The 16,368-nt window shown below is 54.2% G+C and overlaps 1 protein-coding gene across 1 annotated transcript in view; it reads left to right on the plus strand.

Annotated features, from left to right (window-relative positions):
* LOC139242828 (scavenger receptor cysteine-rich domain-containing protein DMBT1-like) overlaps positions 1-16,368 on the plus strand; it is a gene marked incomplete at both ends in the record, with an annotated part of 59,014 nt that overhangs the window by 690 nt on the left and 41,956 nt on the right. Inside the window, 4 exons of the mRNA XM_070870512.1 lie at positions 2,507-2,809; positions 4,727-5,026; positions 7,316-7,597; positions 12,288-12,605. Coding sequence (XP_070726613.1) covers positions 2,507-2,809; positions 4,727-5,026; positions 7,316-7,597; positions 12,288-12,605 — 1,203 coding nt within the window. The remainder of the gene's footprint in view (positions 1-2,506; positions 2,810-4,726; positions 5,027-7,315; positions 7,598-12,287; positions 12,606-16,368) is intronic.

Here is a 16,368-nt window from a genome sequence, read left to right on the forward strand (position 1 = left end):
GAGATAAGCCCATCATTTCCCCCATCGCATCTCACCAAGTGCCATCGAAGTCCTGCGTACGTCCTCTCCACAAGGGCCGTCACAAAAGGCAAACCAGGAACGAGGGTTTATTTCTCGAGGTGTAGAGATAAGGCTAGCATTTTCCCCCATCGCGTCTCACCCAGAGCCATCGAAGTCCTGCGTGGGTTCTCTCCACAAGGGCCGTCACAAAAGGCAAACCAGGAACTAGGGTTTATTTCTCGAGGTGTAGAGATAAGCCCATCATTTCCCCCCATCGCGTTTCACCAAGAGCCATCGAAGTCCTGCGTGGGTTCTCTCCACAAGGGCCGTCACAAAAGGCAAACCAGGAACTAGGGTTTATTTCTCGAGGTGTAGAGATAAGGCTAGCTCTTTCCCCCATCGCATCTCACCCAGAACAATCAAAGTCCTGCGTGGGTTCTCTCCACAAGTGCCGTCACAAAAGGCAAACCAGGGACTATGGTTTATTTCTCATCATCATCATAGGCCGTCCTTCTGAATCAAGGAAACATAGAAACACAGAAAATAGGTGCAGGAATAGGCCATTCGGCCCTTCGAGCCTGCACCACCATTCAATATGATCATGGCTGATCATGCAACTTCAGTACCCCACTCCTGCCTTCTCTCCATACCCCCTGATCCCTTTAGCCATAAGGCCCACATCGAACTCACTTTTGAATATATCCAACGAACTGGCCCCAACAACTTTCTGTGGTAGAGAATTCCACAGGTTCACAATTCTCTGAGTGAAGAAGTTTCTCCTCATCTCGGTCCTAAATGGCTTACCCCTTATCCTTAGACTGTGAGCCCTGGTTCTGGACTTCCCCCAACATCGGGAACGTTCTTTCTGCATCTAACCTGTCCAATCCCGTCAGAATTTTATATGTTTCTATGAGCTCCCCTCTCATTCTTCCAAATTCCAGTGTATGTAAGCCCAGTCGATCCAGTCTTTCTTCATATGTCAGTCCTGCCATCCCGGGAATCAGTCTGGTGAACCTTCACTGCACTCCCTCATTAGAAATAATGTCCTTCCTCAGATTAGGAGACCAAAACTGCACACAATACTCAAGGTGTGGTCTCACCAAGACCCTGTACAACTGTAGTAAGACCTCCCTGCTCCTATACTCAAATCCTCTCGCTATGAAGGCCAACATGCCATTTGTTTTCTTTACCGCCTGTTGTACCTGTTCCTGTGTAACAGGCTCGAGGGGCTGAATGGCCCTCCTCCTGTTCCTGTGTAACAGGCTCGAGGGGCTGAATGGGCCTCCTGTTCCTGTGTAACAGGCTCGAGGGGCTGAATGGGCCTCCTGTTCCTGTGTAGCAGGCTCGAGGGGCTGAATGGGCCTCCTCCTGTTCCTGAGTAACAGGCTCGAGGGGCTGAATGGGCCTCCTCCTGTTCCTGTGTAACAGGCTCGAGGGGCTGAATGGGCCTCCTCCTTTTCCTGTGTAACAGACTCGAGGGGCTGAATGGGCCTCCTGTTCCTGTGTAACAGGATCGAGGGGCTGAATGGGCCTCCTCCTGTTCCTGTGTAACAGGCTCGAGGGGCTGAATGGGACTCCTCCTGTTCCTGTGTAACAGGCTCGAGGGGCTGAATGGGCCTCCTGTTCCTGTGTAACAGGCTCGAGGGGCTGAATGGGCCTCCTCCTGTTCCTGTGTAACAGGCTCGAGGGGCTGAATGGGCCTCCTCCTGTTCCTGTGTAACAGGCTCGAGGGGCTGAATGGGCCTCCTCCTGTTCCTGTGTAACAGGCTCGAGGGGCTGAATGGGCCTCCTCCTGTTCCTGTGTAACAGGCTCGAGGGGCTGAATGGCCCTCCTCCTGTTCCTGTGTAACAGGCTCGAGGGGCTGAATGGGCCTCCTGTTCCTGTGTAACAGGCTCGAGGGGCTGAATGGGCCTCCTGTTCCTGTGTAGCAGGCTCGAGGGGCTGAATGGGCCTCCTCCTGTTCCTGAGTAACAGGCTCGAGGGGCTGAATGGCCCTCCTCCTGTTCCTGTGTAACAGGCTCGAGGGGCTGAATGGGCCTCCTCCTGTTCCTGTGTAACAGACTCGAGGGGCTGAATGGGCCTCCTCCTGTTCCTGTGTAACAGGCTCGAGGGGCTGAATGGGCCTCCTCATGTTCCTGTGCAACAGGCTCGAGGGGCTGAATGGGCCTCCTCCTGTTCCTGTGTAACAGACTCGAGGGGCTGAATGGGCCTCCTCATGTTCCTGTGTAACAGGCTCGAGGGGCTGAATGGGCCTCCTCATGTTCCTGTGCAACAGGCTCGAGGGGCTGAATGGGCCTCCTCCTGTTCCTGTGTAACAGACTCGAGGGGCTGAATGGGCCTCCTCATGTTCCTGTGTAACAGGCTCGAGGGTCTGAATGGGCCTCTTCCTGTTCCTGTTTCTTACGTTATGTTCTAAGTCTGTCTGTGCGACCTGTGATCCTATCTCCAGTCGATCACCGGTTGCCGTGGGAGACTGACCTAATGACTATGGTTCCGTCGTTCTAGATAAGCCCGAGGAGCCGTCGATCTCTGTGTCTCGATTCGCGTCACGGTTCCTTGCCGGCGAAGATATCCCCATTGAATGCTCCTCGCGAGCGTTCTACACGGAAATTGTGTTTCACCTGTTCAAGGAGGGCGATACCACGCCCGTGATCTCCATGGTTGCCGCGGAGACTGCCCACAACGTCACCTTCATCATCGCCAACGGGACTACCAACGATAGCGGCTATTACACCTGCCTGTATCAAATTCAACGGGTGGGAGTCACTTACAACTCAACACGCTCTCGATTCCAAATTACCGTTCAAGGTGAGAATGTATGCTGGTTCAACACGTGGAACGCTCTTGATCAAAGTTCGAGCCCTCCTTCTAAAAATATCCTGGTAAATCTCCTCTGTACCCTCTCCAGTGCAACATCCTGGTAAATCTTCTCTGTACCCTCTCTAGTGCAACACCCTGGTAAATCTCCTCTGTACCCTCTCTAGTGCAACATCCTGGTAAATCTCCTCTGTACCCTCCGCAGTGCAACATCCTGGTAAATCTCCTCTGTACCCTCTCTAGTGTAACATCCTGGTAAATCTCCTCTGTACCCTCTCCAGTGCAACATCCTGGTAAATCTCCTCTGTACCCGCTCTAGTGCAACATCCTGGTAATTCACCTCTGTACCCTCTCCAGTGCAACATCCTGGTAAATCTCCTCTGTACCCTCCCTAGTGCAACATCCTGGTAAATCTCCTCTGTACCCTCCGCAGTGCAACATCCTGGTAAATCTCCTCTGTACCCTCTCTAGTGCAACATCCTGGTAAATCTCCTCTGTACCCTCTCTAGTGCAACATCCTGGTAAATCTCCTCTGTACCCTCTCCAGTGCAACATCCTGGTAAATCTCCTCTGTACCCTCTCCAGTGCAACATCCTGGTAAATCTCCTCTGTACCCTCTCCAGTGCAACATCCTGGTAAATCTCCTCTGTACCCTCTCTAGTGCAAGATCCTGGTAAATCTCCTCTGTACCCTCTCCAGTGCAACATCCTGGTAAATCTCCTCTGTACCCTCTCCAGTGCAACATCCTGGTAAATCTCCTCTGTACCCTCTCCAGTGCAACATCCTGGTAAATCTCCTCTGTACCCTCTCTGGTGCAACATCCTGGTAAATCTCCTATGTACCCTCTCTAGTGCAACATCCTGGTAAATCTACACTGCACCCTCTCCAGTGCAACATCCTGGTAAATCTCCTCTGTACCCTCTATAGTGCAACATCCTGGTAAATCTCCTCTGTACCCTCTCTAGTGCAACATCCTGGTCTCAGCAGACGCCTTGTGCTTTTAAAGCTCTTCTGAGTGTCACAATATTTAAAAGAGAAAGTTATAGGAGCAAACCCACGTAGACAGCTAAGTGATTTGGCAGAAAAAAATTCAAAGAGCAAGTTATTATTTAAATGGAGAAAGATTGCAAAGTGCCGCAGTACAGCGGGACCTGGGGGTACTTGTGCATGAAACACAAAAGGTTAGTATGCAGTTACAGCAAGTGATCAGGAAGGGCCAATGGTATCTTGACCTTTGTTGCAAAGGGGATGGAGTATAAAAGCAGGGAAGTCTTGCTCCAGTTATACAGGGTATTGGTGAGGCCACACCTGGAGTACTGCGTGCAGTTTTGCTCTCCGTATTTACGAAAGGATACACTTTGCTTTGGAGGCAGTTCAGAGAAGGTTCACTCGGTTGATTCCGGGGATGAGGGGGTTGACTTATGAGGAAAGGTTGAGGAGGTTGGGCCTCTACTCATTGGAGTTCAGAAGAATGAGAGGTGATCTTATCGAAACGTATCAGATTATGAGGGGGGCTCGACAAGGTGGATGCAGAGAGGATGTTCCCACTGATGGGGGAGACTAGAACTAGGGGGCATGGTCTTAGAATAAGGGGCCGCCCATTTAAAACTGAGATGAGGAGGAATTTCTTCTCTCAGAGGGTTGTAAATCTGTGGAATTCGCTGCCTCAGAGAGCTGTGGAAGCCGGAACATTGAATATATTTAAGACAGAGATAGACAGTTTCTTAACCGATAAGGGGGCGGGCAGGGAAGTGGAGCTGTGTCCATGATCGGATCAGCCATGATGGTATTAAATGGCGGAGCAGGGCTCGAGGGGCCGAATGGCCGACTCCTGGTCCTGTTTCTTACGTTCGTGCAATCGGTAACAGAACGTGTCATGTAACGTCTCCCAACTGTTTCGCCTTCCAGACAAGCCCAACGTGCCTTCAATTTACCTGAAGCGCCGGAACAAGGTGTATTTGTCGGGTGAGATGGCCGCGATTGACTGCAAGAGTCCCTATTTCCCGGCGGCCGAGTTTTACCTGCATGAGGTGCTGCTGGACGGGACGCTGGGGTTCATCGCGAGCTCGCCCGGCCGGCAAGCCTCTTTCACCCACAACACATCACGCGCCAGCGGCGAGTTCCTGTACGCATGCACGTATCAGACGATGGTGACCGGACACGCCGTGAATTCCACGGCCAGCCTCCCGGTGAAGATTCTCGTAATCGGTGAGACAGTGCAGGGAAATGACCCTTCTTTTATTTCGTCATTTATTCCTCCGCTGGATTTACTGGCCACACCCTAAGAACAGAAGAAATAGAAGCGGGAGTCGGCCATACGGCCCCTCGAGCCTGCTCTGCCATTCTTTGAGTTTGTGGCTGACCTTCATTCCACCAACGCTGTCTCCGCGAGATCCTGCAAATCCCCCGGGAGGACAGACGCACCAACGTTAGCGTCCTCGACCAGGCCCAGCATCGAAGCACTGACCACACTCGACCAGCTCCGCTGGGCAGGGCCACATTGTCCGCATGTCCCCCAGACACGAGACTCCCAAAGCAAGCGCTCTACTCGGAACTCCTTCACGGGCAAACGAGCCAAAGGTGGGCAGAGGAAACGTTACAAGGGACCACCCCTCCCTGATAAAGTGCAACATCCCCCACCCACACCTGGGAGTCCCTGGCCCAAAGGCCAGTCCGCCCTAAGTGGAGGAAGTGCATCCGGGAGGGCGCTGAGCACCTCGAGTCTCGTCGCCAATTGCGTGCAGAAAGCAAGCGCAGGCAGCGGAAGGAGCGTGCGGCAAACCAGTCCCACCCTCCCCTTCCCTCAACGTCTATCTGTCCCACCCAAGAATCTATCCATCTGAGCCTTGAATACAAAATGATAGAAGTTTACAGCGGGAGGAGGCCACTTCGGACCATCGTGTCTGCCTCGCGCCGGCCGACCGAGACCCATCCCGGCCTAATCCCACTTTCCCGCTCTCGCTCCCTCGCCCTGTAGCATACGGCACTTCAAGGTGCACTGCCTGCTGTGGTGAGGGTTTCTGCCTCGACCGCCCTTTCAAGCAGTGAGTTCCGTCCCAGACCCTGTCCCAGATCCCCACCCCGCTCTGGGTGAAGACATTTCCCCTCAAAACCCATCCCCCAATTACTGTCAATCCATGCCCCCTGGTTGTTGACCCCTCTGCCAAGGGAAACAGGTCCGTCCTATCCACTCTATCCAGGCCCCTCAGCATTTTATACACCTCAATCGGGTCTCCCCTCAGCCTCCTCTGTTCCAATTTACAACCCTCAGAGAAGAAATTCCTCCTCATCTCAGTTTTAAATGGGCGGCCCCTTATTCTAAGACCATGCCCCCTAGTTCTAGTCTTCCCCATCAGTGGGAACATCCTCTCTGCATCCACCTTGTCGAGCCCCCTCATAATCTGATACGTTTCGATAAGATCACCTCTCATTCTTCTGAATTCCAATGAGTAGAGGCCCAACCTCCTCAACCTTTCCTCATAAGTCAACCCCCTCATCTCCGGAATCAACCGAGTGAACCTTCTCTGAACTGCCTCCAAAGCAAAGTATATCCTTTCGTAAATACGGAGAGCAAAACTGCACGCAGTACTCCAGGTGTGGCCTCACCAATACCCTGTATAACTGGAGCAAGACTTCCCTGCTTTTATACTCCATCCCCTTTACAATAAAGGCCAAGATACCATTGGCCCTTCCTGATCACTTGCTGTACCTGCATACTAACCTTTTGTGTTTCATGCACAAGTAACCCCCAGGTCCCGCTGTACTGCGGCACTTTGCAATCGTTCTCCGTTTAAATAATAACTTGCTCTTTGATTTTGTTTCCTGCCGAAGTGCATGACCTCATACTTTCCCACATTATACTCCATCGGCCAAATTTTTGCCCACTCACTGAGCCTGTCTGTGTCCTTTTGCAGATTTTATGTCCTCCTCACACATTGCTTTTCCTCCCATCTTTGTATCGTCAGCAAACTTGGCTACGTTACACTCAGTCCCTTCTTCCAAGTCGTTAATATAGATTGTAAATAGTTGGGTCCCCAGCACTGATCCCTGCGGCACCCCACTAGTTACTGATTGACAACCCGAGAATGAACCATTTATCCCCACTCTCTGTTCCCTGTTCGCCAACTCTGTATCCTTGCAGATATATTACCCCCAACCCCGTGAACTTTTATCTCGTGCAGTAAATAGCTGGGGCCCCAGCACTGATCCCTGCGGCACCCCACTAGTCACTATTTGCCAACCCGAGAATGAACCTTTTATCCCGACTCTCCGTTTTCTGTTCGTTAGCCAATCCTCCATCCATGCTAATATATTAACCCAGATACCATTGGCCCTTCCTGATCACTTGCTGTACCTGCATACTAACCTTTTGTGTTTCATGCACAAGTAACCCCCAGGTCCCGCTGTACTGCGGCACTTTGCAATCTTTCTCCATTTAACGAATATCATTATGAACATCACATTTTCTTCACTGATGAGGTCCGTACCTCTCCACAGATCAGCTACCACAGCCGCGGATAACTGTGGAGTCATCCAGAACAGTGTTCGCTCAATACCGAACGTTGAAATGCTCCATGCCAATCACTTTCCCTGGGGTAGAATTCAGGCTGTACAAAGATGGAAAAGAGTGGGTGATGCGGAACCGAGTCTCCTATGCTACTTTTAACATGCTCAACACCCTGAAGACAAATTCAGGCAATTATTCCTGCCTCTCTCAACTTACGGTGCCTGGACATTTCTACAAGTCATTGCAAAGCGAATCAATATTCCTTGCGACAGGTAAGAACCGTGTGTCTCCGATATTCGTCCAATGTGGCTGAGTGGAAACATAGAAACATCGAAAATAGGTGCAGGAGCAGGCCATTGGGCCCTTCGAGCCTGCCCCACCATTCAATATGATCATGGCTGATCATTCCCTCAGTACCCCACTCCTGCCTTTTCTCCATACCCCCTGATCCCTTTAGCCGTAAGGGCCACATCGAACTCCCTTTTGAATATATCCAACGAACTGGCCCCCAACAACTTTCTGTGGTTGAGAATTCCACAGGTTCACAATTCTCTGAGTGAAGAAGTTTCTCCTCATCTCGGTCCTAAATAGCTTACCCCTTATCCTTAGACTGTGAGCCCTGGTTCTGGACTTCCCCAACATCGGGAACATTCTTCCTGCATCTAACCTCTCCAGTCCGAGGGGCGGAGGGGCGGGACTGAGGGAGTGCCGTACTGCGCTGTCAGAGGGGCAGTACTGAGGGAGTGCCGTACTGTCGGAGGGGCAGTACTGAGGGAGTGCCGTACTGCACTGTCAGAGGGGCGGTACTGAGGGAGTGCCGTACTGTCGGAGGGGCAGTACTGAGGGAGTGCCGTACTGTACTGTCGGAGGGGCAGTACTGAGGGAGTGCCGTACTGTCGGAGGGGCAGTACTGAGGGAGTGCCGTACTGTACTGTCGGAGGGGCAGTACTGAGGGAGTGCCGTACAGCGCTGTCGGAGGGGCAGTACTGAGGGAGTGCCGTACTGCGCTCTCAGAGGGGCAGTTCTGAGGGAGTGCCGTACTGTCGGAGGGGCAGTACTGAGGGAGCGCCGCACTGCGCTGTCGGAGGGGCAGTACTGAGGGAGTGCCGTACTGCGCTGTCAGAAGGGCAGTACTGAGGGAGTGCCGTACTGCGCTGTCGGAGGGGCAGTACTGAGGGAGTGCCGTACTGTCGGAGGGGCAGTACTGAGGGAGTGCCGTACTGTCGGAGGGGCAGTACCGAGGGAGTGCCGTACTGTCGGAGGGGCAGTACCGAGGGAGTGCCGTACTGTCGGAGGGGCAGTACTGAGGGAGTGCTGTACTGTGCTGTCGGAGGGGCAGTACTGAGGGAGTGCCGTACTGTCGGAGGGGCAGTACTGAGGGAGTGCCGTACTGCACTGTCGGAGGGGCAGTACTGAGGGAGTGCCGTACTGTGCTGTCAGAGGGGCGGTACTGAGGGAGTGCCGTACTGTCGGAGGGGCAGTACTGAGGGAGTGCTGTACTGTCGGAGGGGCAGTACTGAGGGAGTGCCGTACTGTCGGAGGGGCAGTACTGAGGGAGTGCCGTACTGCACTGTCGGAGGGGCAGTACTGAGGGAGTGCCGTACTGCACTGTTGGAGGGGCAGTACTGAGGGAGTGCCGTACTGTACTGTCAGAGGGAGAGTACTGAGGGAGTGCCGTACTGCGCTGTCGGAGGGGCAGTACTGAGGGAGTGCCGTACTGTACTGTTGGAGGGGCAGTACTGAGGGAGTGCCGTATTGCGCTGTCGGAGGGGCAGTACTGAGGGAGTGCCGTACTGTACTGTCGGAGGGGCAGTACTGAGGGAGTGCCGTACTGTCGGAGGGGCAGTACTGAGGGAGTGCCGTACTGTCGGAGGGGCAGTACTGAGGGAGTGCCGTACTGTCGGAGGGGCAGTACTGAGCGAGTGCCGTACCGTGCTGTCGGAGGGGCAGTACTAAGGGAGTGCCGTACTGTGCTGTCGGAGGGGCAGTACTGAGGGAGTGCCGTACTGTACTGTCGGAGGGGCAGTACTGAGGGAGTGCCGTACTGTACTGTCGGAGGGGCAGTACTGAAGGAGTGCCGTACTGCGCTGTCGGAGGAGCAGTACTGAGGGAGTGCCGTACTGTGCTGTCGGAGGGGCAGTACTGAGGGAGTGCCGTACTGCACTGTCGGAGGGGCAGTACTGAGGGAGTGCCGTACTGTACTGTCGGAGGGGCAGTACTGAGGGAGTGCTGTACTGTGCTGTCGGAGGGGCAGTACTGAGGGAGTGCCGTACTGCACTGTCGGAGGGGCAGTACTGAGGGAGTGCCGTACTGTCGGAGGGGCAGTACTGAGGGAGTGCCGTACTGAGCTGTCGGAGGGGCAGTACTGAGGGAGTGCTGTACTGCACTGTCGGAGGGGCAGTACTGAGGGAGTGCCGTACTGTACTGTCGGAGGGGCAGTACTGAGGGAGTGCCGTACTGCACTGTCGGAGGGGCAGTACTGAGGGAGTGCCGCACTGTACTGTCGGAGGGGCAGTACTGAGGGAGTGCCGTACTGTACTGTCGGAGGGGCAGTACTGAGGGAGTGCCGTACTGCACTGTCGGAGGGGCAGTACTGAGGGAGTGCCGTACTGTCGGAGGGACAGTACTGAGGGAGTGCCGTACTGCACTGTCGGAGGGGCAGTACTGAGGGAGTGCCGTACTGTCGGAGGGACAGTACTGAGGGAGTGCCGTACTGCACTGTCGGAGGGGCAGTACTGAGGGAGTGCCGTACTGTACTGTCGGAGGGGCAGTACTGAGGGAGTGCCGCACTGTCGGAGGGGCAGTACTGAGGGAGTGCCGTACTGTGCTGTCGGAGGGGCAGTACTGAGGGAGTGCCGCACTGTCGGAGGGGCAGTACTGAGGGAGTGCCGTACTGCACTGTCGGAGGGGCAGTACTGAGGGAGTGCCGTACTGTCGGAGGGACAGTACTGAGGGAGTGCCGTACTGCACTGTTGGAGGGGCAGTACTGAGGGAGTGCCGCACTGTCGGAGGGGCAGTACTGAGGGAGTGCCGTACTGTGCTGTCGGAGGGGCAGTACTGAGGGAGTGCCGTACTGTGCTGTCGGAGGGGCAGTACTGAGGGAGTGCCGTACTGTGCTGTCGGAGGGGCAGTACTGAGGGAGTGCCGTACTGTCGGAGGGGCAGTACTGAGGGAGTGCCGTACTGTGCTGTCGGAGGGGCAGTACTGAGGGAGTGCCGTACTGTCGGAGGGGCAGTACTGAGGGAGTGCCGTACTGTCGGAGGGGCAGTACTGAGGGAGTGCCGTACCGTGCTGTCGGAGGGGCAGTACTGAGGGAGTGCCGTACTGCGCTTTAGGAGGGGCAGTACTGAGGGAGTGCCGTACTGTCGGAGGGGCAGTACCGAGGGAGTGCCGTACTGCGCTGTCGGAGGGGCAGTACCGAGGGAGTGCCGTACTGTCGGAGGGGCAGTACTGAGGGAGTGCCGTACTGCGCTGTCAGAGGGGCAGTACTGAGGGAGTGCCGTACTGTACTGTCGGAGGGGCAGTACTGAGGGAGTGCCGTACTGTGCTGTCGGAGGGGCAGTACTGAGGGAGTGCCGTACTGTACTGTCGGAGGGGCAGTACTGAGGGAGTGCCATACTGCGCTGTCGGAGGGGCAGTACTGAGGGAGTGCCGTACTGCACTGTTGGAGGGGCAGTACTGAGGGAGTGCCGTACTGTGCTGTCGGAGGGGCAGTACTGAGGGAGTGCCGTACTGTGCTGTTGGAGGGGCAGTACTGAGGGAGTGCCGTACTGCGCTGTCAGAGGGGCAGTACTGAGGGAGTGCCGTACTGTACTGTCGGAGGGGCAGTACTGAGGGAGTGCCGTACTGTCGGAGGGGCAGTACTGAGGGAGTGCCGTACTGTCGGAGGGGCAGAACTGAGCGAGTGCCGTACCGTGCTGTCGGAGGGGCAGTACTGAGCGAATGCCGTACCGTGCTGTCGGAGGGGCAGTACTGAGGGAGTGCCGTACTGCGCTTTAGGAGGGGCAGTACTGAGGGAGTGCCGTACTGCACTGTCGGAGGGGCAGTACTGAGGGAGTGCCGCACTGTACTGTCGGAGGGGCAGTACTGAGGGAGTGCCGTACTGCACTGTCGGAGGGGCAGTACTGAGGGAGTGCCGTACTGCGCTGTCGGAGGGGCAGTACTGAGGGAGCGCAGTACTGCACTGTCGGAGGGGCAGTACTGAGGGAGTGCCGTACTGTGCTGTCGGAGGGGCAGTACTGAGGGAGTGCCGTACTGCGCTGTCGGAGGGGCAGTACTGAGGGAGTGCCGCACTGCGCTGTCGGAGGGGCAGTACTGAGGGAGTGCCGTACTGTCGGAGGGGCAGTACTGAGGGAGTGCTGTACTGTACTATTGGAGGGGCAGTACTGAGGGAGCACCGTACTGTACTGTCGGAGGGGCAGTACTGAGGGAGCGCCGTACTGTACTGTCGGAGGGGCAGTACTGAGGGAGTGCCGTACTGTCGGAGGGGTAGTACTGAGGGAGTGCCGTACTGTACTGTCGGAGGGGCAGTACTGAGGGAGTGCCGTACTGTCGGAGGGGCAGTACTGAGGGAGTGCCGCACTGTCGGAGGGGCAGTACTGAGGGAGTGCCGTACTGTACTGTCGGAGGGGCAGTACTGAGGGAGTGCCGTACTGTACTGTCGGAGGGGCAGTACTGAGGGAGCACCGTACTGTACTGTCGGAGGGGCAGTACTGAGGGAGTGCCGCACTGCGCTGTCGGAGGGGCAGTACCGAGGGAGTGCCGTACTGTCGGAGGGGCAGTACTGAGGGAGTGCCGTACTGCACTGTCGGAGGGGCAGTACTGAGGGAGTGCCGTAGGGTCGGAGGGGCAGTACTGAGGGAGTGCCGCACTGCGCTGTCGGAGGGGCAGTACTGAGGGAGCGCCGATTATTTCCTTGCTTGGCCGGGATGATGACTGGCTCTTTGCTTGCCTGCCTCGCAGACGACAGCCGCCTACGACTGACCAATGGGAGCAATCGGTGCTCAGGCAGAGTCGAGCTTCGCTACGCAGGCGAGTGGCGGAGGGTGGCCTATGAACACTTCCAGCTGTCCGGAGCGGACCTCGTCTGCGCCCACCTCGGTTGTGGCTTCGCTGCGTCCATCGCTAAGCCACTCCGCTCCGCACAGGGCTCCCGGACATTCTGGCTCAAAGGTCTGAGCTGCGTTGGGACGGAGGAATCGATCTGGCATTGCAACCTCACCCCGTATTTCAAGCGACTGTACTGGAACTTGGAGTATGATGCTCTCCTCAATTGCACCGGTGAGTATATACAAGGCATGTCCCTTTCCCATTCGTCCCTGAGGTGGGGAACATCGGGATCTCGGAGACCACAATCCCAATGGACCCAACACCCTTCCCGCTCACTCCCACTGCACACAGACCCAATGGACCAAAACACCTTCCTATTCACTCCCACTGTACACAATCCCAATGGACCCAAACACCTTCCAATACACTCCCATCGACACAATCCCAATGGATCCAAACCCCTTCCCATTCACTACCACTGTACACAATCCCAATGGACCCAAACCCCTTCCCATTCACGCCCACTGTACACAATACCAATGGCCCCATACCATTCCTTTTCACTCCCACTGTGCACATTCCCAATGGACCCAAACCCCTTCCCATTCACTTCCTCTGTATACAAACCCAATGGACCCAAACCCTTCCTTTTCACTCCCACTGTACACAGTCCCAATGGACCCAAACTCCTTCCCATTCACTCTTACAGTACACAATCCCAATGGACCCAAACCCCTTCCCAGCCACTCCCACTGTACACAATCCCAATAGATGCAAACCCCTTCCCATTCAATCTCACCGTACACAATCTCAATGGACCCAAACCCCTTCCCATTCACTCCCACTGGACACAATCCCAATGGACCCAAACCATTTCCCATTCACCCTCACTGTACACAATCCCAATGGACCCAGACCCCTTCCCATTCACTCTCACTGCACACAATCCGAATGGACACAAACCCATTCCCATTCAATGCCACCATACACAATCCCAATGGTCCCAAACCCCTTCCCATCCATTTCCACTGTACACAATCCCAATGGACGCAATCCCATCCCCATTCACTCCCACTGTACACAATCTCAATGGACCCAAACCCCTTCCCATTCACTCCCACTGGACACAATCCCAATGGACCCAAACCATTTCCCATTCACTCCCACTGTACACAATCCCAATGGCCCCATACCCTTCCTTTTCACTCCCACTGTACACAGTCCCAATGGACCCAAACGCCTTCCCATTCACTCCCACTGTACACAATCCCAATTTGCCCAAACCCCCTCCCATTCACTTCCATTGTGCACAATCCCATTGTGCACACACCCCTTCTTATTCACTCCCACTGTACACAATCCCAATGGACCCAAGCCCCTTCCCATTCACTGCCACTGTACACAATCCCAATGGACCCAAACCTCTTCCCATTCACTCCCACTGCACACAATGCCAATGGACCAAAATCCCTTCCCATTTACTCCCACCATACACAATCCCAATGGACCCAAACCCCTTCCCATTCACTCCCACCATACACAATCCCAATGGACCCAAACACCTTCCAATTCACTCCCACCGTACACAATCCAAATGGACCCAAACACCTTCCAATTCACTCCCACCGTACACAATCCCAATGGACCCAAACCTCTTCCAATTCATTCCCACTGTACACAATCGCAATGGACCCAAACCCTTTCCCAGACACACACTCTGCAAACAATGCCAATGGACACAAACCCCTTCCCATTTACTCCCACCATGCACAACCCCAATGGACACAAACCCTTTCCCATTCACTCCCACCGTCAACAATTCCAATGGCCCCATACCCTTACTATTCACTCCCACTGTACACAGTCCCAATGGACCCAACCCCTTCCCATTCACTCCCACTCGACACAATCCCAATGGATCCAAACCCTTTCCCATTCACTCCCACTGTACACAATCCCAAGAGACCCAAATCCCTTCATATTTGCTCCCACTGTACACAATCCCAATGGATCCAAACTCCTTCCCATTCACTCTCACTGTACACAATCCCAATGGTCCCAAACCCCTTCCGATTCACTCCCACTGTACACAATCCTAATGGACCCAAACCCCATCCCATGACCTCCCACTGTACACAATCCCATTGGACCCAAATCCCTACCCTTTCATTCCCACTGCCACAATCCCAATGGACCCAATCCCCTTTCCTTTCACCCCCTTGTGCACAATCCCAATGGCCTCATACCCTTCCGATTCACTCAAACTCTACACAATCCCAATGGACCCAAACCCCTTCCCATTCACTCCCACTGTACACAACCCCAATTGACCCAAACCCTTTCCCATTCAATCCCACTCTACACAATCCCAATAGACCCAAACTCCTTCCCATTCACTCCCACCGTACACAATCCCAATGGATCCAAATGCATACCCATTTACTCACTCTATACACAATCCCAATGGACCCAAACCACTTCCAATTCACTCCCACTCGACACAATCCCAATGGACACAAACCCCCTCCAATTCACCTCCATTGTACACAATTCCAATGTACACAAACCCCTTCCCATTTACTTCCACCAGACACAATCCCAATGGACCCAAACCCCTTTCCATTCACTCTCACTGTACACAATCCCAATAGACCCAAACCGCTTCCCATTCAATCCCAATGTACACAATCCCAATGGGACCAAACCCCTTCATATTCGCTCCCACTGTACACAATCCCAATGGATCCAAACTCCTTCCCATTCACTCTCACTGTACACAATCCCAATGGTCCCAAACCCCTTCCGATTCACTCCCACTGTACACAATCCCAATAGACCCAAATCCTTTTCCATTCAATCCCAATGTACACAATCCCAATGATTCCAAAACCCCTTCCCATTAACTCCCACTGTACACAATCCAAATGGACATAAACCTCTTCACATTCACTCCCACCGTACATAATCTCATTGGACCCAACCCGCTTCGAATTCACTTGTTCTGTACACAATCCCAATGGATCGAAACCCATTCCCATCACTCCCACGGTACACAAACCCAATGGACCCAAGCAATCCCATTCACTCCCACCGTACATAGTCCCAATGGACCCAAACCCTTTCCCATTCACTCACACTGCCACAATCCCAATCGACTCAAACACCTTCCAATTCACTCCCACTGTACACAATCCCAATGGACCCAAACCCCTCCCCATTCACTCCCACTGTACACAATCCGAATGGACCTAAACCCATTCCCATTCAATGCCACCATACACAATCCCAATGGTCCCAAACCCCTTCCCATCTACTTCCACTGTACACAATCCCAATGGACACAATCCCTTCCCGATTCACTCCCACTGTACATAATCTCAATGGACCCATACCCCTTCCCATTCACTTGCTCTGTACACAATCCCAATGGACCCAAAACCCTTCCCATTCACTCCTCCTGTACACAATTCCAATGGACCCAAACCCCTTCCCATGCACTTCCACTGTACACAATCTCAATGGACCCAAACCCCTTCCCATTCATTCACACTGGCACAATCCCAATGGACTCAAACCCTTCCCATTCACTCCCACCGTACACAGTCCCAATGGACCCAAACCCCTTCGCATTCACTCCCACTGTACACGATCCCAATGGTTCCAAACCCCTTCCCATTCACTCTCACTGTACACAATCCCAATGGTCCCAAATCCCTTCCCATCCACTTCCACTGTACACAATCCCAATGGCACAATACCCTTCCTTTTCACTCCCACTGTACATAGTCCCAATGGACTCAAACCCTTCCCATTCACTCCCACCGTACACAATCCCAATGAACCCAAACCCCTTCCCATTCACTCCCACTGCACACAATCCCAATGGAACCAAACCCTTTCCCATTCACTCCCACTGTACACAATCTCAATGGCCCCATACCCTTCCTTTTCACTCCCACTGTACATAGTCCCAATGGACCCAAACCCCTTCCCA

Source organism: Pristiophorus japonicus, unplaced genomic scaffold, assembly GCF_044704955.1.
Source record: "Pristiophorus japonicus isolate sPriJap1 unplaced genomic scaffold, sPriJap1.hap1 HAP1_SCAFFOLD_1482, whole genome shotgun sequence".
NCBI classification, from domain to species: Eukaryota; Metazoa; Chordata; class Chondrichthyes; family Pristiophoridae; genus Pristiophorus; species Pristiophorus japonicus.